Source organism: Dermochelys coriacea, chromosome 9 (genome assembly GCF_009764565.3).
Source record: "Dermochelys coriacea isolate rDerCor1 chromosome 9, rDerCor1.pri.v4, whole genome shotgun sequence".
In the NCBI taxonomy this organism is placed as follows: Eukaryota; Metazoa; Chordata; order Testudines; family Dermochelyidae; genus Dermochelys; species Dermochelys coriacea.
In genome coordinates, this window is record NC_050076.1 from 81,272,673 (window position 1) to 81,296,462 (window position 23,790).

Sequence of the window (23,790 nt, forward strand, 5' to 3'; positions counted from 1 at the left end):
GTGAACAGCCCAGGAGTGGGGGTTCTCACAGCAGAGCAAGGTAAGGCTGGCTCCCAGAGTCAAGGATTGGAGTGACCTAGTGGATCACCGGTCCAGATAACACCAGGGGAATGTCACACATATCCCTTAGCTACATATATGGGGCCGAGAAACTGTGTTGATGGGGGGACATTAGAAAACCAGGCTGGGATTTTAAAGTAGTGCCTAAGGATTCTAGCCTGCTACTGACTTTCAATGGGATTTGGGCATCTACCTCCCTTTGGGTCTTTTGAAAACCCCAACCTCTTATATTATGGTAGTACTAATAAATAATCAGTTCATGACAATGCCCATGAACACAATTGGCATTAACTGGCTTGCTTGTTGGCGCCTCCAAAAGAGGCCAAGGACTGAATAAACCAAGGTAACTGACTGACCCTCTCACATGCAGAGATGGTCCTTCCACTCCAGGGTTCAGTCTCCAAGACTGTCTAGCTGGCACCTTTCACCAATGCAGAGTTCACTGGGTTTTTTTAAAGAAAGGTGGGGAAAAGTGGTGAGTTACTCAAGTGACACAATGTTCCTGTCAAATATCCAATTGCAGAAAAGAGTAGATACCCAAAGGGAACAATACTGGCCTTGCCAGTGTGTCTTGGCATCCAAACAGGCTGGAAAGACATTGCTTGGTAAAGACCAGTGCCAAGCCATAGCTTCCCAAAAATGTTTGCCTAATAAAAACAAGGAACAAATCAATAGTCGCCCATAGAGATTTGTCCAAAAGCAAGGATTTGCATTATTAAATGCCTCACCTTCCCATTAATCTGCTCTTTAAGATCCACTGTGTTTATCATTCATTGATCCTATCACTACAAACAAGACACATACCTATGCTTAGCCTCAAGGAGAGGGTCAGTGGATTGTAAATTCTCCATGAAAGGAACAGAAGAGTGGAAAATTGGGTGTCTGCCATGGCAGGTTGCTTCAGATCCATGCAATGTGCTACAATTATGGTTTTTATTGACATGGGCGAAGGAATTATGGAAATAGTCCCAGGGAGGAATGTATGTCATCACTGCATGGATTTATGCTCTCAAAAGAATTTCTGTAAGGCTCTCACCATAGAGTGTTTTATGGAATAAATATGTGGCCAACATGTGCGTCCATACATATCTATCTATTTATCTATTTATTTATTTGCACAGTATAGTGGTAGAACCTAGAGGTTGCAATCAGGATTGAGGTTACATTGTGCTAGGTGCTGCACAAACTTAGAGGAAGATATGGTACCTTCTCTCAAATTAGATTGCAAACTCTTTTTGGAGAATACTTAACAAACACGTGACAAGCAGGGGTGGCTAGTTGTATGGGCCAATGGTGCCTGGGCTCCAGCAATATTCAGGGCCCGGGAGCCCAGCTCCACCAATGTTCGGGACCAGGTCTCTCCCCCGGCCTCACCGCCGCCACCGAGTGTCCCCTGGCCCTCACTTGCTGCCCCTGTGCACTTCCCTCAGGTCCCAGAGCGTCCCTGCCTCTCCCCTGCAGCTCCATGCTGCCTCTGCTCTGCTGGCTCCCGGCATCAACTGCCGCTGCAGGGTCCTAGTGCTCCCCATCCACTACTGCCAGGGCAGGCTGCCCTTCCCCCCTCAGACCCTTCCCCCCTCAGACCCTTCCCTTTTCCAGTGGGACCCTCCACCAGCACAGGGTCCCCCTGCCTGCAGTCACCAGTCCTGTCCCACGCTGGGCAAGGGGCAGCCCCATCCCTCACCCCCAGTGAGGCTACAGTGAGGGGCAGCAGCAGGGGGGGAGGCGCACATGTGATGGCAGCCCCCCACCTCTGGCACCCACCCCAGGGGAGGCAAGGGGGCTTCCTGGACCCGAGAGGGGCCCTAGAAGCACATGCAGTGACAACATTGCGGGGTGACTGTGCTGCTGGGGGGAGAGAGGGGTGCCCCTCCCCTAGAGCTCACTGCTGCGGGTGGGGAGAGGGCTGCGTGGAGTCCTCCTCTCTGGCCCCAGCCCTGGGGCAGCCTGCCTTCACCCCAAACTCATCCCCAGCCCTGCCCCACCCCAGAGCCTGCACCCCCAGCCAGAACCCTCAGCCCCCTCACCTCAACCCTCTGCCATAGCCCTGAGCCCCCTCCTGCATCATGAACCCCTCATCCCCAGCCCCACCCCACAGCCCTCACCCCACACCGCAACCCTCTGCCCGAGCTCTGAGCCCCCTCCCACACCCCAAATCTCTCATCCCCAGCCACACCCCAAACCCCTCACCCCTGCACCCCCTTCCTCAGCACCCCCTCCCACCCCCAAACTCTCTCCAGGAGCCTGCACCCCTGACCCCCTCCTACACGCCCCCAGTCCAGAGCCTGCATCCAAACTCCCTCCCACAGCCTGCTCCACTTACCCCCTCCTGCACCTCCACCCCCAGCCCAGAGCCTGCACCCCTCAACCCCTCCTACACCCCCACCCCCGCCCCAGCCTGTAGTCTGCACCCCTGACCCAAACTCCCTCCCAGAGCCTGCACTCTGCACCCCTCCTGCACCCCAATCCCCTGTCCCAGCCCAGGGCCTGCACCCCAGACCTCTTCCCCCCACCCAAACTCCCTCCCAGAGCTTTAGGCAGGTGTGGGGCAGAGTTTGGGAGGGGCAGGTTCTGGGCATCACCAAAATTTCTACAAACCTGCCACTCCTGCATGTGACAAGATAAAGTGAACATAGTATTGGCGATGAAGGGTACCAGGATAACAGCCCCAGAGACTGGAGTCTTCTATCCCAGAATGGGAACAGCATGGGCAGTAGCAGAGCAAGCTTCCCTCATGCCACCATGCTTCACTCTTGACCTGGAGGGGACACTTCTCAGAGTGGGGACATTGTTCATTATCCCTGGCTCATTCAGTCCCTGGCCTCACTTGAATCTGCTCAAAAAAGGTACCTGTTATTGCCTGTAGCAAGGCAGTTACCCCACTCTGGTGGAAAAAGGTAGGCTGATTGGGGAAGCAGCCACAGCTTGGGGCCATGTTCCAGTCAGGCCACACCTGGCCCTGTTATAAGGGCTCCGGGAGGAGCTGGGTCAATCTCTCTCTAGCCTTGGAAGGAGAAGGACCTAGCTGCTTGGGAGAAAGGGGTACCTGAGGCAGGGCAAAGCAAAGGCAAGAGAAGCTGGGGAGCTGCAGACCTTGTTAAAGGCCCCAGGCAGGTACTGGGGCTAAAGAGGTATAGCCTGGGGATAGGCAAAGGCAGCTGGTTCACCCCCCTTGCCAATGATGAGGGCCTTTACAGACTGTGGTTTGCCCAAGTGAACAGGGGACTAGATGACAACTGGAAGTAGCTGCTGAGGCAAGGTGGGTGTTGGGGGAGACCCAGAGTATAGGGTATTGCTGGGGGGCAGACCCCCAGGGAAAGGGATACTGGGTCTGGGAGGGACACAGAGGCCTGAGGTAGGTGAGACACTGACCAGCTGAGGGTGCTCTGAAATGGGAAAAGAGCTAATTCCCAGATGACCAGAAGGAGGTGCTGCACCAGTGAGTCTGCGGTCTGCTACATTGCCAACTCTGGGATGATGCAGATAGCTGTCCACTGGCTGCTAGACCAATTCCCAGATGCCCATTGTCACAAATGGTACCAATTCTGGCTTTGTGAATTTTTATTTGGTAAAAACAGAGATTCTGCACTATGGGGCAAGAATTTGGTCAACAGCACAATTTTGCCACTAATGATTTAAAATGTGGGTTTTTGTCAAAGCAAGATATGTACAACTTCTATTCTGGAACAATGGCAGATTTTACCTGTGTGGAAATCTCCATATTCAATAGAGATTCTGCCTTTTCCCCAGTGAACTACCTTCCTTTTTTATTTATTTTTTATTTACTTTGCCCCATGGAGAAAAATGTGAGGTGAAAACATGAAGGTTTGTTTGTCTCGCGCTCTCAACCCTGAAATGTGACATTCCTCCTGGTTTCGTCAGTGGTGTGAATTTTTCCACTCTGCTTTCACATCTTAAGTTTATCTGGAAAGAATACAGAATGGGAAACGCCTGGTTATTTGCTAGGGGAAGAGTTTGCTGGTCTAATAAAGACCAGGTTGTTTCCTAATATCTGGAATGTGCAGAAAGATTCAGCAGGCAAAAAGGAAGCATTGCTTGAGCCTTCCAAAACCTCCTCAACTTCTGAGGGATTTGCAAAACTTTCTGAGTTCATACAGGCCTGATCCAAAGCCCACTGAAGCCAGGAGGAGTTTTTTCCATTTTCTTTGGTAGGCTTTGGATTAGGCCCTAAATAAAACAGAGGGCATAATTCAAACCATTGTTGTTCCATCTTCCTTGAAAAGCAAACATGTATTTTTAAGTCACTGGAAGCCTGTGCTATGTAATCAAGAAACTTTCTGCAATCAAGGCAGTGCAGCATTTTGTTGTGTTTTTTTTAAAAAAAAAAAAAACCAAAACAAAACAAAAAAACATGAAGCAGCCCAAAACTGCGTTGTCAGAACCAGAATCTCAGACGTGTTGTGAATCAATAGCATTTAGCCCTCAAGGGGTTCTGCATTTAGCAAAGCAAGGACTCCTTTCCTTTATTTCAAGAATGAAGAATCCCCTTGTGATCTCAGACTCTAAGTTCGGGTTCCCTTTCTATGCTCACTTTGTGCAGCATTTTAGTTAAAGAGCAAGATTGCTGTTAGCAGTAAGTGCTTTCAGAAAGGAGCACTGTGTAGCTGACTGTGAGTCAATGTCCTTATTTAGGCAGTGCAAGTAGGAGGAACTTAGCTGGATGCCCTCTCAGCTGATCAGGAAAAGCAAGCAGGCAATGTTTCTTGCTCCAGTCACTCGCTCCTGTGCTCTGGAGCTGGAAGCACCTAACGAAATTGAAGGATTATCTAACTGATGCTCCAAAAATTGGGACTTGTGAAATAGACCCAGTAACAACTTCCCCTCCCCCCGGACTTTTCCCCTCTGAATGTGTCGATAGACAAATATGTGAGGCTGGGAATAAATCATGTACTCAGAAGGACCAACACCCAGCCAGGAGGATGACTCCTCAACAGAAGGCTAATCTGCCCAAGGGACAGAGCGAAGAAGACCCAAGAGTGTGGATGCAGGAGTGGGGGAAGGCAAGTACCATGGCTGGCATGTTAAAGGGGAGATGAAAGCGCAGCTGAGATGTGTTAGGGGTTCCAGCATGTGCTTTGATTTGTCTGCAGAAACTGTTTCCATGCTAGGAACCAGTAAGCAAATCCCTTGTCTTTTTCACATTCCTTTGACCCACTTCATTTTTTTTTTCTTTATTTGCTTAACTTTCCACCACTTCTGTTTACTAAGCCCATGTTTATTCCCACTTAGAATCTGTTTGAAACCTCTTGTCTTTTTTTCCTGAATGTCCACAAGTTGCAGTGCCTCCATCTAAGGTGTTGGTTATTATTTTGTCTCACATGGTATGTTTAACTTTTCAAGCCATTCAGCTGGCCTGTAACCTGCCTGTCCTTCTCTCCATTAGAAAGCTATAATAGGAGGTCATACAAATATCTCCATACTCCATCTCACTGTGTACTAATATTCAACAATGAATCTCAATCAGCCCCTGGGCTATATTATAGCTAAAAATAAAAGATGTGAGGAGCAGGAAAGGAGCAGGTGCCATTTCTGTTGGGTGTCACATTGATCTAAGTAGTTTATTTCTATGCAAATGATGGCATGATATCATTTAATCTGTGCTATGTAATATAAATGATCCAGTATTTGGAGTTGGAGAGAAGTGTAGATGCCACTAGATTCAGAGTAACGTCAACAGTCTTTGAAATGCTTAACTCACCACTCTATGCTTTTCACTTGGGACTTTTGGTAAAGGTGTTAGCCCTGGTCTCCTGATAACCCAAGGCAGATTTTTGGCTATTACAAACCCAAATCCTCACTGCCGGTTCACTTGGCTACAAATTTCTTCTTCCTTTCTGAAACTCTTCTGTGGTGTCACTGTTTATTGTGAAACAACTGTTGTGTTTCACTCCAGAGGTGGTTGCTTTTCAGTGGTGGGTGAAGTGTTTCCCATGTAAGTAATGTTTGGGGATGTAAAGTACTAGATAAATATCACATGACAATGTTTCAAATGCTGGTCAATTCAGCTCTCAACCTGCTATTTATGGATGAAGCTTCCTACCTATTGTGCTAAGCAGGACAGCTGCAGTGGGCCAAGGGGAGCTATTTGTGCTAGCAACTAGGGGTGGAGGGGACTGTGTTCTCTGCCATATCTCTTAACATTGGAAAAATAACTAACTTTTTTTTGGGGTGGGTGGGAGAAATTTCAGCACAAAAAAGTGGCTATCCTAATCTAAACCTATTATGAACTCTGAGCTAAGAGAAGTATGTCAGAGCTCTGCAGCTGCCTGTTTGCAATGCATTCCTAGTGATAGCAATGTTTTCAGTGGCCTGATTATCAGTTTTGTCCCATGTGGCTGGAAGCTCAAAGTCAAGACACTGAGACTCGACAGCTTTGCAGAACTAAAAATGTTGTTGATCATTGCTGCACTGCCTCAGTACACACAGCACTGATGAGACCTCCAAAGTCCTGTTCCACTATGCACTAGGCTCTGGGCCCAGAGAACCTACTGTCTCTTCTATAGTTGTTATAAAGCTGGTGAGCAATCTGGAGGGGATATCGTCAGAACCAAAGTTCAACTTCTAGTCTCCTTTTCTCTGTGTCCAGGCCAGAACTGATCTTTTCTCCTACCCTTTCGTATTGGGGAATCGCTACCTTTTCATCCTCCATAGCAGCACCTTTCCTCTATCATTCTGACAGCAAAGCCAATTTGCAGAGGCAAGTAGCAGTGAATAATATGGATGTCTCCTTGCCCCTGGAATTTCGGGATTAGGGATGGGCAAATTGATTCAAACAAAACCTTCCAGAACTTTTGTTCAAAACTTGATCATTTTCTAAGATTGAAAGAACTGGGTAAATTTTGTAATGTCTCTATTAGTTTTAAAATAATGCATCCACATAATCTGGAATGTGGACAAGAAAAGTAATTAAACTATATTTAAAAAAAAAAAATCAAAGGCCTGGTCTGATACACCACCTCACAACACTGTGTCATGTAATGTTGGCCCCACATAATGTTTTTGTTGGCTTGCCTGACTATATATTGCAGGCAGTGGCCCTGCAGATAATAAGAGTCACTCAAACACTAAAGCAGTAAGGCATTTCACTAGAGATGTGCACAGCTTCTCAAAAGAAGTATATCCTAACTAGCAATACACACTTCTCCAAGATCTAATTGTCCATACAGTCAGTCAAATGAATCTTGAAAGAGTATTTGTAATAGCATCTTTTAGCAACTCCCAATAACTTGCACACATTCCTTATAGAAGAAAAGAGAATCTCACGTTTGCTCTTAAAAAGACTTATAATTTGCTGAAATCAAGTTTTTCAAGGTATTACTATTTATCTTTGAGCCCTGTTATTCAAATATGAATTACATAGCAAACATTTAGAAATGAAATCTCTGTTTTTAGAACATGGCCAGCATGGGTTATATAGTGACTGGCAGTGTCTTCCGGCTTCTCTGTGGATTCTAGCAACTAAATACAAGGGGTTGTCAAAGGCTTTGTAAAGTTCTTCTGGTGAACAAAATTGTACATGGCTTATCTTTTTCTTAGTTATTTTTGAGCATCTCTCCGTAGTCTGAGTTCCAGCTGGGACCATAACCAGAATAAATATAGAAAACACCAGGTTCTCCTGAAATTTCCAATTGTCTGAGGCTGGGGTCAATGTTTGAATGTGGAATGCTTCTCCTATCTGCCCCTCTTCATTGAGCCTGAGCTGCACAAGCTTTGGAAATGAGAGTTCTGGGAGTACCCTTGCACTGTGCACACATCTCCTGTGTGGTAACATGTTACACGGCTACCAGGACTTCAATGGATGTGATCCAAGAGCTTCTATTCTAAACAAATACTAGTCAGGCTGCGTCTTCTGCTTAGGTATATGAGATGATGAACACATCAGCTTTTTTTTTTTTTGCTTTTTTTTTTAGCCACCACTGTGAAGACCTAGTGGACATTCACTCTAATTAGCCAAGAGATGGTGAATCCCCTTCTTCATAATCTATGTAGGCTTCTGCCTTATTTTTTAAAATGTGCGTTTTTTTTTAAATTCACAGTAGCAAACTAGACCTGTTCCATCCCAGGCCCCTTAGGGGAAGCATTGGGTCTAGCTGCCGATTGTTGTGCTGTGTGTAGAATTGTTTACTTCTATACAAACTACATCTTGGTATGAGAAATAAGGAAGGAAATGGTTTAGCTGATTTGCTGTTCTCAGACAACTATGCACGTTACAGCCACTCACACCTAGACAGCCACGGGCCTGACTTCAGAACACCTAAATGACATCTGCCTAGATTTCATCTGTACTGTCATCTTCAGACATCTACATGATTCCAATTCACATGTACACTCATAAAAATCTACATAACCTACATTACATCTACACACACTCCTACATTATACCAGTGCACTTAACCAGACCAATATTGCACATTTCTTCATGAATACCTATGCTACCATTCCAGAAACCCACATGCTGATATTGCACTACTAGATCTACATACACATTCAAATCTGTACACTTCTGTAGTTCAGAAACATACTCTTATTTACCCATTCACACAGCCCCCAACCTTACACTCATTCACTCACTCCCATGCTACCCTCGCTTGCAGTCATCATGCCCACTGTGCATCAGTAGTTATTCCAGAAGTACCATCTCCAAATGGTTTGTGGAGCCAGTGTTTGTCAGCTGGTATCATTCCAGTGGTTGGCAACTAAAATGTAGGGGTGGTCTTCCAGAGATGGTCCCTAAAGAATGGCCTGATCTGCACAACATTCATTGCCCATGGATGAAAGTTGGAGATTTGCAGGTTGCCAAATCCCCCTCCTTCTGTGGGTGCCCTTGGTTAGACCTCTCATATATACACGTTCTCAGGGGTACCCTCTTGTGCCATGGTGATCATCAACCCCATTTCACAGGCCCTGGCCTGGTATGTGTGTTTTAGCAGGAATATATATATATATGATCCTCCCCATCACTGCCAGGGGCCCAAATTTACCAGTAAATGTTTTGATCACTGGGATCAGAAAATGATGCTGTTGCTAATTTTCCTGTTTCCCCTTTCACTGAGGTTGTCGGAGACTATACATGAAAGTGTTGGGGGAGGGGGAGCCACTCTCTCACCCCATTCTCTTCCCCTTCTACACCTCCCATTCCCCACCCCATAGTGAACAAACAGGCTGTTCAGATAAGAATTGGAAAAGTGACTGAGAGAGTTTCCAAAACCCAGTGCCCATAATCCGTCCTTCTGAAAACAGGCAGGGTGGGGTGTAGCCTATGGTGAGAGAATCTGAAGGAAAACAGGATGTTTTTGTGATAACTTATTTTTCATAATTCTCATTGAAATATTTGCTTCTGTTTTTGGAGTTGCCTGCAGCCTTTATTGGAGACGTGACAAGCTAAAGAACTTTGGGAGGGGGTTATGTAGTGGGGAGATAGGAGTAATTTAATGACTGCTAGGGTATCCCAGAATAATAGTCCCTCTCTATATGTCTGGTGCAAATGCACCTGGGATGTTGTATTGAGGTTCTTGGTACTGAATACCAGACAGATTTTTGACAAATTGCAAAGAATTCAGAGAAATGCAACAAAAACATTCGATATTGGAGGGATTGATGTAAGTGTAGAGCTGTGTTGAACTCTGGGAGTAGTCAGTAAACTTCTTTGGGGTTTGTTCCCATCATTCTGGGGCCTTCTGCACCCGATGATGTGCCTGGCACTGTTCCCAGTTTTACCTGACTCTGTTTTCACAAGAATGCCCCCAGTGATTTAAACAAAACAAACAGGAAAAGCAGAAGACAGAAAATAATATATTGGGAGGAAAAAAAAGCAGAATCGTCTTCAAATAAAACATTTCTCAAAGTTTTCCATTGCCCCTTGGCAGTTCTTTAATGCTGCACAAGAAATAGAGACATAAGAATTGACAATCAAAACCGTCCGATGGCATACAGTCTGGTATCTCGAGCTGCTAACCTGAGTTGCCGAGTCTTCAATGCTATTTTAACTTGATTTAGATAACCTTAGTTAAGAACACACCTTTTGTTGTAGCATAGACACACTTTGAGAGTGGCCAGTTGTGGGTGCTCTAGATTAGAAGAAGGTGTTACCTCCCGCTTCACAATGGCACTCTTTTACGCAAGTCCATCCTTTGGAACAAAATGTCTTCCTGACCTGAGCCTATTGAGAATTAGCAATACTTCTAGTACTTATCCTGCTGTAGTTTGTGTAATGGAAAGTGTTATTCCCATTCATCTAAATATGTAGGGAGTTTTGCCATTGACTTTGGGGCAAGATTTCATCCCTAATCTTTTCTTCGCCTTTACTAAAAGATGAGCTTCTGTAATAGCCTGCAGCAGTCAGTTCCACAGGGTAGTTATTACAGTTTCTTGTAAGGTCTTTATCAAAAATCCACTGACATTCAAAATGGTCAATATCCCCTGGTGGTCCTTCACCCCCTATTCTGTTATGTCTTTCAAAGAATTGTAATAGGGTAAGTAAGCAAAATTCACGCTTACATTAGTTTGTAATGGAAGTTACTTGACATAAGGAATATCCATCCTCCATGAGTTGGGCACTGTATTTTCTTTTCTTGCTGACCTAAATGGGCCTCTGTTCCTTCCTTTGACTTCTGAGCTATATACGCTCTGATCTTTTTGTCCCTCTCATCTCTCCTTTGCCACCGCCATGGGCAACTCCTCCTTCCCCTCATTATATGTTAGTTTTTCCCATTGTCTGTTCTCAGCCCTCTCACTGCTTTTACTCCCTGTTCCTTGCATGAATTCAAATACCTTTATGCTGATCACTCCCAAACCTCTGTCTCCACCCTGATCTTTTACCACCTGTTCAGTGATTTGTCTTCAACTGCCTCTCTTACAGTTCCACCCATCTCTTGGTGCCCTCTCAAAAATTAGCCCCCCAAAAAGGCACTTCTTCAGCCAAATCCTCTTGCTATTTACAATGGTGGTGTAAAATCCAGAGTAACTCCCCTGAAGATTATGAAGTTCAGATCCAGGTTTTGATTCTGGAATGTTGCTTTCCAAAGTCTGGGGGTTCTTGAATCTTTCGTGAGCTTCTCAAGTTTTAAGAAGGTGTTGGAAGGTGGGTTTTACTTGGAAGTATTCAAGCTGTCCCCATTCCAATTGGCAGGTGGGTGAGTGATGCAAGAAAGGGACTTCTTTTCATGCCGTGTTTGTATGGGTCACTGCTGATTAGCCTGTTTTTTCCACCAGCCAGTTCTGAGAGTGCCATTTAGCAAATCCAAAACTGTATAACACTAACGTGATGCTTATAAGGCATAAAGGGATTAATGTTCAACTCTAATGAAATCCAGATGCACACAGCTGCCTCTTCTCAAGCTCTCTTCCATTGCCAAGTTGCAAATGAAATGATTTAATTTAATGTAAATACATGGGATGCACCAGACTCAGAATAGTGATAATATCTATTACATACTTAAACCCACAAGGTACCAGTGCCATTGGGTTTCTGTTGACAGCTCATGTAGTAGGGAAGACTTAGTTGTCCACAATCCAACTCCATTTGCAAATAATTCATTTGTGAGATAAACCTCATGACCTTTTGCAAAGGGCCCTGATGCAATAGAGCTGGGGAAACCTAGCAGAGGAATAAAGTTGCTTTTATTAATCAAAGAAAGCTAATGTCTGTGTAATGAATTGGTGGGTCTCAGCCCAGTTCCTAATGGATAGTGGTCTACATCACTAAAACCACCAGTGCAAATAGCAACAGATTGGCCTCTTTGATGGTAGCCTCATCTGAGGGTATGTCTACACTGCAATTAAAAACCCACGGCTGGCCCGTGCCAGCTGACTCACGTTTGCAGAGCTCAGGCTAAGGCGCTGCTTAATTGTGGTATAGACGTTCAGGCTTGGGCTGGACCCCAGGTTCTAGGACCCTGTGAAATGTAAGAATCCCAGGGCTCAGACTACAGCCCAAGCTCAGAACATCTACACTGCAGTTAAACAGTCCCTTAGCCTCAGCAAACCCAAGTCAGCTGACAAGGGCCAGTCACAGGTGACTCAGTGCAGTGTACATATACTCTAAGAGACCAAAAATTCAATGGCTCATGCAGACAGAACTTCCTTCTCGCCCCTAGGGGCTGAGCAAGGGAAGGTTGGTGCTGCAGCATTCTACCCCAGAGGTGGATGTATATTAGTGGAGGGGAATGAGATATCTGAAACCTTTGGGAAATGGGGATGGAGTTGAGGTATCATATCCTATTCCCAATGGAGCTGAAGTATTATTGCCTCACACAGTGTTTATTGTTGGCCTTTTCTCTCCCTTGCATAGTTATATTTTCCTTTTTCTCACCCCTCTCATGGTGTACTGTAAAGTCTCAGCCCCTGCCCACTAGAGGAGAAAGGAATAAGCCTGACTCTCAAACTCAGATCATTGACTCCTAGAATCATAGAAAATTAGGGTTGGAAGAGATCTCAGGAGGTCATCTAGTCCAATCCCCTGCTCAAAGCAGGACCAATTCCCAACTAAATCATCCCAGCCAGGGCTTTGTCAAGCCAGGCCTTAAAAACCTCTAAGGATGGAGATTCCACCACCTCCCTATGTAATCCATTCCAGTGCTTCACCACTCTCCTAGTGAAAGTTTTTTTTTTTTTTCTAATATCCAACCTGGACCTCCCCCACTACAACTTGAGACCATTGCTCCTTGTTCTGTCATCTGCCACCACTTAGACCAGCCTAGTTCCATCCTCTTTGGAACCCCCCTTCAGGTAGTTGAAGGCTGCTATCAAATCCCCCCTCACTCCTCTCTCTTGCAGACTAAATAAGCCCAGTTCCCTCAGCCACTCCTCAAGTCATGTGCCCCAGCCCCCTAATCATTTTCGTTGCCCTCTGCTGGACTCTCTCCAATTTGTCCACATCCTTTCTGTAGTGAGGGACCCAAAACTGGACACACTACTCCAGATGTGACTTCACCAGTGCCGAATAGAGGGGAATAATCACTTCCCTCAATCTGCTGGCAATGCTCCTCCTAATGCAGCCCAATATGCCATTAGCTGCCTTGGCAACAAGGGCACTCTGTTGATTCATATCCAGCTTCTCTTCCACTGTAATCCCCAAGTCCTTTTCTGCAGAACTGCCACTTAGCCAATCAGTCCACAGCCTGTAGCAGAGCCTGGGATTCTTCCATCCTAAGTGCCCGACTCTGCACTTGTCCTTGTTGAACCTCATCCAATTTCTTTTGGACCAATCCTCCAATTTGTCTAGGTCACTCTGGACCCTATCCCTACCCTCCAGTTTAGAGTCATCCACAAACTTGCTGAGGGTGCAATCCATCCCATCATCCAGATCATTAATGAAGATGTTGAATGAAACTCCCTGGGGCATTCCGCTTGATACCAGCTGCCAACTAGACATTGGGCCGTTGATCACTACCCGATGATCTAGCCAGCTTTTTATCCACCTTATAGTCCATTCATCCAATCCATACTTCTTTAACTTGCTGGCAAGAATACTGTTGGAGACGGTATCAAAAACTTCTCTAAAGTCAAGGTATATCACATCCACCACTTTCCCCGTATCCACCGAGACAGTTATCTCATCACAGAAGGCAGTCAGATGGGTCAGGCATGACTTGCCCTTGGTGAATCCATGTTGACTGTTCCTGATCACTTTTCTCTCCTCCAAGTGCTTCAAAATGGATTCCTTGAGGACCTGCTGCATGATTTTTCCATGACTGAGGGGAGGCTGACTGGTCTGTAGTTCCCTGGATTCTCCTTCTTCTCTTTTTTAAAGATGGGCACTATATTTGCCTTTTTCCAATCGTCTGGGACCTCCCCCAATCACCATGAGTTTTCAAAGATAATGGTCAATGGCTCTACAATCACATTAGCCAACTCCCTCAGCACTCTCGGATGCATTGCATCCGGCCCCATGGACTTGTGCATGTCTAGCTTTTCTAAATAGTCCTTAACCGGTTCTTTCACCACTGAGGGCTACTTACCTCCTCCCCACACTGTGCTGCCCAGTGCATCAGTCTGGGAGCTGACCTTGTCTGTGAAGACCAAGGCAAAAAAACATTGAGTACTTCAGCTTTTTCCACATCAATTGTCACTAGGTTGCCTCCCGCATTCAATAAGGGTCCCACGCTTTCCCTGACCACCTTCTTGTTGCTAACATACCTGCAGAAACCCTTCTTTTTACCCTTTACATCCCTTGCTAGTTGCAACTCCAGTTGTGCTTTGGCCTTCCTGATTACATCCCTGCATGCTCAAGCAATATTTTTATACTCCACCCTAGTCAGCTGTCCAAGTTTCCACTTCTTGTAAACTTTCTTTTTGTGTTTAAGCTCACCGAAGATTTCTCTATTAAGCTAAGCTGGTCGCCAACCATATTTGCTATTCTTTCTGCACATCGGGATGGTTTGTTCCTGCCCCCTCAATAAGGCTTCTTTAAAATATAGCCAGCTCTCCTGGATTCCTTTTCCCCCTCATATTAGCCTCCCAGGGGATCCTGCCCTTCAGCTCCCTGAGGGAGTCAAAGTCTGCTTTTCTGAAGTCCAGAGTCCGTATTCTGCTGCTCTCCTTTCTTTCTTTTGTCAGGATTCTGAACTCAACCATCTCATAATCACTGCTGCCCAGGTTGCCACCCACTTCTACTTCCCCTACCAGTTCTTCCCTGTTTGTGAGCAGCAGGTCAAAGGAGCACAGCCCCTAGCTGGTTCCTCTACCACTTGCACCAGGAAGTTGTTCCCAACACTCTCCAAAAACTTCCTGGATTGTCTGTATGGTATTGCTGTATTGCTCTCCCAGCAGATGTCAGGATGATTGAAGTCCCCCATGAGAAACAGGGCCTGTGATCTGTAAACTTCCGTTTAGTTGTCCAAAGAAAGCCTCATCCTCCTGGTCTTGTGGCTTATAGCAGTCGCCCACCACGACATCACCCTTGTTGCTCTCGCCTCTAAACTTAATCCAAAGACTCTCTCAACAGGCTTTTCTCCAGTTTCATACTGGAGCTCTGAGCAATCATACTGCTCTCTGATCCCCTGTGTATAGCAGCATGAAATAATCCCACTTGCCCACCCAACTGTCCATACATTTGTATTTTTAATATGGAAGCAATGGAGAGAATTGTGCTAGAAGAAAAACAGTGTGTGGTGGGGTGTTTTTTTTGTTTTTTGTTTTGTTTTTTAAAAGGCACAAAGGTATGTGTTACATTTTTCCATTTCTTGGGTTTGGCGGCTTCAACTTTTTTTCATTTGGCTAAATCTTGGTTCAATGAATTTATTTGCACTTTAGGAAAAAAAACTCTGTTCATAATTTACATTGGACTCATTGAATTTTTATACATAGAAATCCAATAAGTTCCCTCCCATTATATATACATCTGACTTCATAGTAGGGGCTTCTATTCCAAAGTCCCAGCCTTCATTAAAAGGTTTAAAAGGCATTTTTAAAGTCTGTATGCATTGGTTTCCCATGCAGGGCTTCTTGGGTGTTGCTTTGGAATTGTTTAAGGGCATATTCATTACTGGAAATCATCTAGGCCTGATGGTAAAAATAATAAATATGTAAAAAATGATTTTCACAACTGGAGAAGCAAGAAACTCTTTCCTAAGAAAGAACATTCCCAAGTAACTGACACGTGCCTCCAACCCTGGGGCAGGGAATAAGGAGATGAGAGTAGACACACTGTACAAGAGAGTCTGTCCTGGTCTGTCTTGGGAAGACAAGTGACAAGGGAAAGTAATGTTGTTTTTTTGTTTTTTTTTTTTTTTTTAAGACTACCTGGAATCTTTGAAAAGAATATCTCCATATGAGGCACTCAGATACTATAGTGATAGGTGGCAGTAGAACCTCAAAAGACCAGACCAGAACCTTCCTTTGTAGCAGGAGTGTAGCAAATATTAATACCTATAGATCAGAGATGAATCTCTGTTTGGATAGGCTAAGAATTGCTCAAGTCTTGAACTAAAGCCTGTGGGAGCTTTATGCATGTTAGCTAAATATTTTTTAAGTTTAAAAACAAATGTTTCACTTTTTTGGCTGCTTGTGGCCTTCTTAACAAGTGCTTGAGGAGAAACCAATGAACTCCCGTTCCAGAGGCTTCTTTTGCTGTATACTGACCTGACCAGAAACAGGAAGATTTGGGCTCTTCTAAGATGTCTTTACTCATTGATTTCTTTAGTGCCTGCCAACTTGTGATTTAATTGTTTTGATGCATACTGGAAAGATGTGAAAAGCTTGGTCTTGTGAGACTCTCAGCCCAGTTACTCATGCAGACAGGGATGAGAAAAGCTTCTGAATTTCTGGGTGCTTCTTTGAACTGAAACTCAAACATTCAAGACCTGATCCTGTTGAAGTCAATGGCAAGACCCTGCAGGAACAAGCACTAAGTGGGTCATCGGCCACCATTCTAGAACGTACGCCACTGAATAAATTACACATACAAGAAAAACAAAAAATATGATCAAGTACTCAAGCTGCCTCTTGTTAGGAAAAGGGCTCCTTACTTTGTGCTTGTACAATGCTCTGATCCTAACTGGGGTTTCTAGGTTCTATCACAATCCACATAATAATAATTCAGTGTACGCAGCAATACGTTGCCCTGATCAGTGCAAGGAAACTTTACATACTTCCAGCTGCACTATAAACTGGTTGGTTCATGAGGGGTAAATGCATACAACAAAATGAAATATCCCAGTTAGATAGAAACATGCAAACAAGGCTCTAAAAACAGGATCTAAAACCGTTAAAGCTTAGGAATAAGGCTGCACTTGGCTACTTGTTAAAGAAAATAAACAGTTCTAAAACTTCACTTTATCTGTTAAGTCACCATGTCCATAACTGGCCATTGTATCTTCCAGTCTGAACTTTTATTTTCTGTACAGGATGGTATTATATTCTGATGGGATGTCCCCAAGAATACATACACACACCCAAGTGCCTAACTTTTAAATTTATAGAGAAAAGAGGAGGCTTGGATGTTTGCAGTGGTAGAGGCTCTCATAAATTATCACAGATTCTTTCCATCACCACAGTGTCAATGGGCTGAGGCCTGAAAATATCATGAGTTTTGCTTCCCTTGTATGTCAGTTCTCTATTCCATCAGGAATCATCTTTCTGTCTGTGATGCCAGATAATGAAGTGACTGCTATCTAGTACCATGGGGTCCTGGACCATGACAGGGACTCCTAAGCACTATTGCAATATAAATAATAATCTGTCCTTACTCTTCTGCTCAGACTGTGGGATTCCATTCTAAAGAACTTCAACCTGTTTAGGTTTAGGTGCTGTTGCCAATCACTAAGCTTGCAAGTCATTTACAATACTCATAGGACTAGCCTGCAGGGCAATTAAGACTCCTGAATTTGTTTTAGGATCCTAATCTCAACAGTGCAATTCTGCAGCTTCATGATACAAATAGCACTATATACTGATGCACCGTGAGGATGCTTTTATAGCAATGTTGCATTGCAAAGAACTAGCCTTGCAGCACAGAGTCTTCTGGGAGAAACCCTAGTTGTTTCTTAGACTTCCAAAGCTTTCATACAATCAAGCTGTGTTTAATAGCCACCAGCCCAGAATCAAACTTAGCCAAGTTTGAGGCAGTTCCGAACCATGACGTTTGGATCGGGATCTGATCCTTCCCAAAGTTGCCATGGGTGGAGTTCTCTCTAGCAGAAGGTCTGTTTGCTTGAGCTTTGCTTACATCAGCAACAGCTTTTGTCCTTTTGAGGGTCTCATTTTTGCCATCCATTTTTATGTTGTTCCAGGGATCCTGAGCATAACCCTTCAGGTATAAATAATTCATGGAACCAGAAGAGATGAAGTGGAACAGAATAGTGTGGGTAAAACTATTCCCTAGTTACAGCTCCTGGAAAACCCACTTGGCTGTTGGCAGATGAATTTTGCCCCTCCCTTACCCACTGATATGGCACATTTTAGAATAAATTGGTAGGGTTCCATTTCTTGGAAGGAAATGAAGCTATTTTCAAAGCATGTCCTTCAGATGTGATTTAGCACCATCAGGCTCTGCGTATTTTAAGAAATGTTTGGATTTGGATTTTTTTCTTTTGGAGAAAAAAAAGTAAAGAAAAACTATTAGTAAAATGCCAAGTGAAAATGAGCTTGTGTAAAACAGCTCAAATAAATATATACAACCAACCTTCTTAGCTCTCAGTTCACCCTAAGCTGGCTCTTTCTCTGACAGGGCTTTTGTCCCCAGATAACATGCCGTGGGCACGCAGTATTATTTATGCTTCCTCCTTTGACTAATTAGTCTAATTGTGGCTCCAAGAAGAGGCTGAAGGGCTAAAGAAGCCTGACTGTTGTTCATAGGGAAAAATGAATGCTTTACCATATGCCTCTGCTGGCAAAATCCATCCCAAGGACTAATAAAATGGCTGCTTTCCACTGGCACCTCCCTTCTGAGTATGGAATAGTTTTCCCTTTCAAAGTGAAATAACATGAAATACTAAAATGTCCTTACCTGACATGAAGCAATATGGCATAGCTAGGCTGGTCAGTTTTTAACTTGTGATATTAGCTAGTAAAGCACTCAGAATGTGATGGTGTTGGGACTGGAAGATTTTCAGAGCAACAATATGGGCAATAGTTACAGGATAGTCATATGAATTGGCTAGTATGAATATGAACCACAGCCTTCTACTGGATGATTCAGAACTCTTAACTCTGTCATAAGCCCCAAACTGTTTGTTGTTAATGGAGATTCTCCTTCAGCTCTGTATTTTTGGAGCAGGATAATCTGAGTTCAATACTCCCTGATGCCAGGAATTTCCGAGTGGCCAAAGATTAGTTAAAATATTGTATAAGATTAATCTTCTCCGACTGTCTGCTCCTATCCTCCCACTCACTTCTTACGTTATTAGTATGGTGTCTGTCTGGATTAGAATGTAAAGTCCTGGGGCAGGGACTGGGTCTCACTTGTGGTTGTTTACAATTAATAAGTTGTAATAATAATTATGGGGAATGTTTCTAGTGATTAGAGGAGCGGACTGGAGTGAGGAGACCTGTTTCTAGCTCTGCTACTGCTTCTTTGTGCTATCTTGTCTTAGTTACTTAAGCCTTTTTGAGCCTTAGTTTCCCCATGTTTAAAGTGGGCACTCTAATGCCTGTCTACTGTATGTAACAAGGATGCTGTGAGATTTAATTGATTCATGTTTGTAAAGTGCTTTAAGATCCTCAAATGGAAGATACTATAGAAAAGCAAAGCATTAGTAAAAAGAAAAGGAGTATTTGTGGCACCTGTGACTGGGCAAGGTCAGATGGCTATAGAAAAGTAGTGAGAGAGAGAGAGATTGGCTCCAGGCTAAACAAATCCCTGGTACCAGGATAAGTGAAGTGGCAGCTGCTCCAGGTCAATTAAGACACCTGGGGCCAATTAAGAACTTTCCAGAAGGCAGGGAGAAGGCTAGGTTGATTGGGACACCTGAAGCCAATCAGGGGCTGGCTGAAACTAGTTAAAAACCTCCCAGTCAGTCAGGTGGGTGTGCATGTCAGGAGCTGTGGGAAGAAGTTGTGTGATTGGAGAGGCTGAGTAGTACACACCATATCAGGCACAAAGAAGGAGGCTCTGAGGTAAGGGTGAAGTGGAGCTTGAGGATGTGAGGGCTGCTGTGGGGGAAGTAGCCCAGGGAATTGTACATGTCATGTTTCTAAAAGGTCAGCTACCATTGTTGATACTATTAGGGTCCCTGGGCTGGAGCCCGGAGTAGAGGGTGGGCCTGGGCTTCCCCCCCCCCACCACCACCTTTGCCTCCTGTTTAATCACTGAGACTGGGAGACAACAGAGACTGTGCAAAGAAGGATAACTTCTCCTCACCTCCCTTGCTGGCTTATGATGAAAATGGCTCAGTAGACTGTGACCCTTGTCTCTAGAGAAAGAAAGGTTACGTGGAGGGTCACAGTGAGCCTCTGAGGCTAGTGAAATCTGCCAGGAAACACGGGACCCACAGAGGCAAGGACAGAGCTTTGTCACACATCTTAGAGACTCCCAAATTTATTTGAGCATAAGCTTTCGTTAGCTACAGCTCACTTCAGCGGATGCATGCTGTAGCTCATGAAAGCTTATGCTCAAATAAATTTGTTAGCCTCTAAGGTGCCACAAGTACTCCTTTTCTTTTTGCGGATACAGACTAACATGGCTGCTACTCTGAAACCTGTCAAAGCATTAGTGTATGTCTAGAGAAGATATAAAAAAACAATGGTATCTTTTCTGAGACTGGGCAGCATCCCACTTCTTGCAATGGTGGAAACTCAATCATGATCATATAGAGTTGTGCCAGTTTGGGTGTTGGCCTACAAGTAGGCTAAGTACTAAAAGGGAACTCTAAAAAACAAGGCATCCTTTTTCCAAGATGGTATTTGCTTGTCTATTATAAAGCTGTCCTGTCCCTACTTACATACACACACATGCCACTGGAACAGAGGTTATGGCCTTGTGTAATACAAACACCCCAATGTGGCATTCATTCCCGGTACTGAAGTAGCTGAAGAAAGAAGAGAATCACAGTTGAATGCAAGTGGCAACTCCTCCAGCCAGTAAAATGTTGTTGTCCCTGAAATGAAAACCTGACAGAGTAACACCATGAGTTTAGTCCATTGCATTTTCTCCTGGGTATTCTGAAAATTAGGAAGAGGCCCACCCCATGCTGTGGGATGGAATATCTGACATGGGGTCATGTTTGCCAGCAAAGTCCAGTACTGCACAGAAGCAGAGAGAGGAGAGTAGCAGAGGCTGCAGATAATAGAACCAGAATTCTGGGCACCCAAAAAGGAAGAAGGAAACCATTTTTCTCTTAGTTCATGAGTGAAAGTAGAGCACGACAAAGGTGCAGCCAGTGGCCAGAAGTGCCCTATTGACACCAGAGGCTGAAATCATGTGACAACCGCTTACAAGAGTTCAGAGTCAACAAGTCTGAACCTGAAATTTTCCCGGACTTATCCCTGAACCCAGTGTCTCAATGTGATTCACAGCATTTAATTATCTGTGCCTCAGAGACACTTATGAGTCAGGGAAGTACATTATTGGCCCCATTTTACAGATGGGGAAAGTGAGGCGACGTAAGTTGTCCATAGTCAGTAAAGGCTAGATTGTGCCATACAGGCAGAGCCCTGCACTGGGGACAAGGATAAATGGCAGTGCCACAGAGGGAGTACCAGAGATGGGGTGCCTGCACAGAGCAGGGTACTTTCCAGTGTGCTCCTGTGTGCAGGGGAGCAAACAAATTCTACACTTCTTTGAAGGGTGCAGCATACCCTCCTTCACCAATGCATGGCAGGGGTGCTGCCTACTTGACAACCTTTCAGGGGGCTGTGCTCCCAGGGAGAACATCACACGTCCCTGAGAGCAAGGGCTACAGTTTTGGCTGATCCTGCTACTAGCTTCGCAAGGAGAGGATCCTCTTTTTCCCTCCCCCCTCACTTGGCAGCCACATACGGTCTAGGTAGCATCTAGGCCAAAGTGGGTCAGTGCTGAGCGGGGAGTAGAACCCAGGATCCTGATTTCCCATCACCTGCCCTAACCAACAGAGGAGTCTGTCCCTTGGCCATCCTGCATGGAGGGGCAGACAGCCTCAGGGATGTGTGCATGGGAATGTAACACTCCAAAATATAAAGCATCCCCCGGTTCCTTTAGCACATGGAGGGCCATATTCATAGTCTTTAAACCATGATTTAAGGACTTCAATAGCTCAGACATAGGTGAGGTTTTTCATAGGAGTGGGTGGGTGAGATTCTTTGGCCTGCGCTGTGCAGGAGGTCGGACTAGATGATCAGAATGGTCCCTTCTGACCTTAGTATCTATGAATCTATATAGCATGACCCTTACTCTTCTTTGCTTCAGTTGCATTACTCATGTGAGCCAGGACTCCTCAATGTATGGTCCTCCTGAGTATTACTGCTCAGGTATGTGAAGGAATTTCCCTGAGTATTACTGCTCAGGTATGTGAAGGAATTTCCCTGAGCTATTCACTGGCCTTAGTGAGGGTTTATGTTTGAGCATAATAATGATTTCTAGCTGCACAAACACCAAGTAACCACACCATCAAGTAGCAAAATCCCTCTGAAAAATAGAGGCACAGGTGTTCACTGGCAGAATAATGGAGCTGAGCCACTCAAGTGCGACAATGGGAAGCACTGTGCCTCTGGGAGAGATGGTGCCTACTGAAGGACCTCACTGAGCAGGGGCTTGCTTCCTGCCCCTTAACTCAGGAAGAGGCAGTTTATGCTCCCTGTCTCTGTCTGTGCAAAAGGTGGGATGAGGTCAGGGTTCCACTTGCTCTTTGTCTCTCCTTAACCCTTTTGGGGGGTGCTAGCCAGGATTGCAGTTGTGGCAGTCCCCCACAGGGTGGGGGGGTCAAGGCTTGCAAGAGCAATCAGTTGTTTAAATTTCAAAATTCTAGGGGCCTGACTCTCCCCTGCCTTGTACCTTGTTCTATCACCTCCACCTTTTCAGAGAGCAGGTAGAGCTGCATGTTGGCATTTTGCAAGCACTTCAGACATGTGCAAATGAAAGTTCAACATTCAAGATGGGAGAATCGGGCCCTGTTGAGCTGCACCTGCAAGTGATTGTTGTCCCCAAAATGCACTCTCGGATACGTTCAGGAGCAATTTTGGAGGCTTTTTTGCCATTTTAACCTATGCTGCCTATACAAGCAAGGCACTGAAATATCCTGACAAAAGGGGCAACAACTTTTAGCCATTGCTTGTTACTGAAGATCAACTTCACTTTCCCATCTGAGCATAAGTATTCCAGTAACTGCCAAAGCAGCAGTGTAATTCCAAACCCCTCTCTTTTATTGCCTTTACTTATCCTTACAAACCAGAAGAAGAATGTTCTGAGCTCTGGGGAAATTAAAGTTTCCCCTGAGAATCCACTCATTCCAGGTTGGCTCCTCAGCAGATGTAAATGGCCGAGGGCAATTGAATTCAATGGAGCTACATACCAATTGACCTCAGCTCAGGATCTGGTCCTTTGTTTTGTGGAGTAGACCAGCCTGGGATTTAACTCTGAGGTGTGTTTTGAAATTTGTCACCTTTACCTCCAGTTTTACCCCTACCCAACTGTCACTCACTCGCTTGGGAGCAAATATAAAAAGTTTGGGGGAGTTTTTCAGCCCTTCCACTTTGAGCCAACATCTCCCCGCCCTGGGCACTGGGACCTCAGTGCAGCCTTCTCCATGATCAGTGGCATTTAGTGAGAGAATCCTGGAAGGATGTGAGCTGCATGCTAGCAGGCTGGTACAGGAAGCAGCTGTTGGTGTCAGGAACTGGTTCATACAAAACACATTTTCCCAGAGAGGCTGTTTCACTAAAATCTGTTCCTGGCCCGGCTCTGTCACCATATGGGTTACATTGACCTGTCTGTTGCTGACAAATGCAAGGAAATCAACTAACAATGCATCATAATGATCATCATGCTTGTGCAAAATATAGCTTCTTTCACCCAATAGGAGCCCAGGCAGGCATAGGGGAACTGATTTGTAGAAAACAGACACTCCTTTGACCTGCTCCAGACCCAAACTCAAAACAAATCTATTTGAAGGATCGCATTTGGATGAGAATTTGGGAGTCCTTTCTTCTTCTAATAGCAGCTCGCTAAGGAGAGCAAGACTCTGAAAACACTCCTCTTATACCACCAGAGGGATTCCTGGGGAACAGAAGTGAGGCATGTGGCAGTGTGTGTAGTTTGTACTACACTACCGAAGCAGCTTTTCATTTGAATATCTGAGG

General features: G+C 44.9%; 1 protein-coding gene across 2 annotated transcripts in view; it reads left to right on the top strand.

Moving 5' to 3' along the window:
* The first annotated feature begins 4,431 nt into the window (after positions 1-4,431).
* LOC119861307 (rho GTPase-activating protein 20-like) overlaps positions 4,432-23,790 on the top strand; it is a 61,162-nt gene continuing 41,803 nt past the window's right edge. For both annotated transcript variants that reach the window (XM_038416310.2, XM_038416313.2), the window contains exon 1: positions 4,432-5,081. In XM_038416310.2, coding sequence (XP_038272238.1) covers positions 5,001-5,081 — 81 coding nt within the window. In that variant the 5' untranslated portion in view covers positions 4,432-5,000. The remainder of the gene's footprint in view (positions 5,082-23,790) is intronic.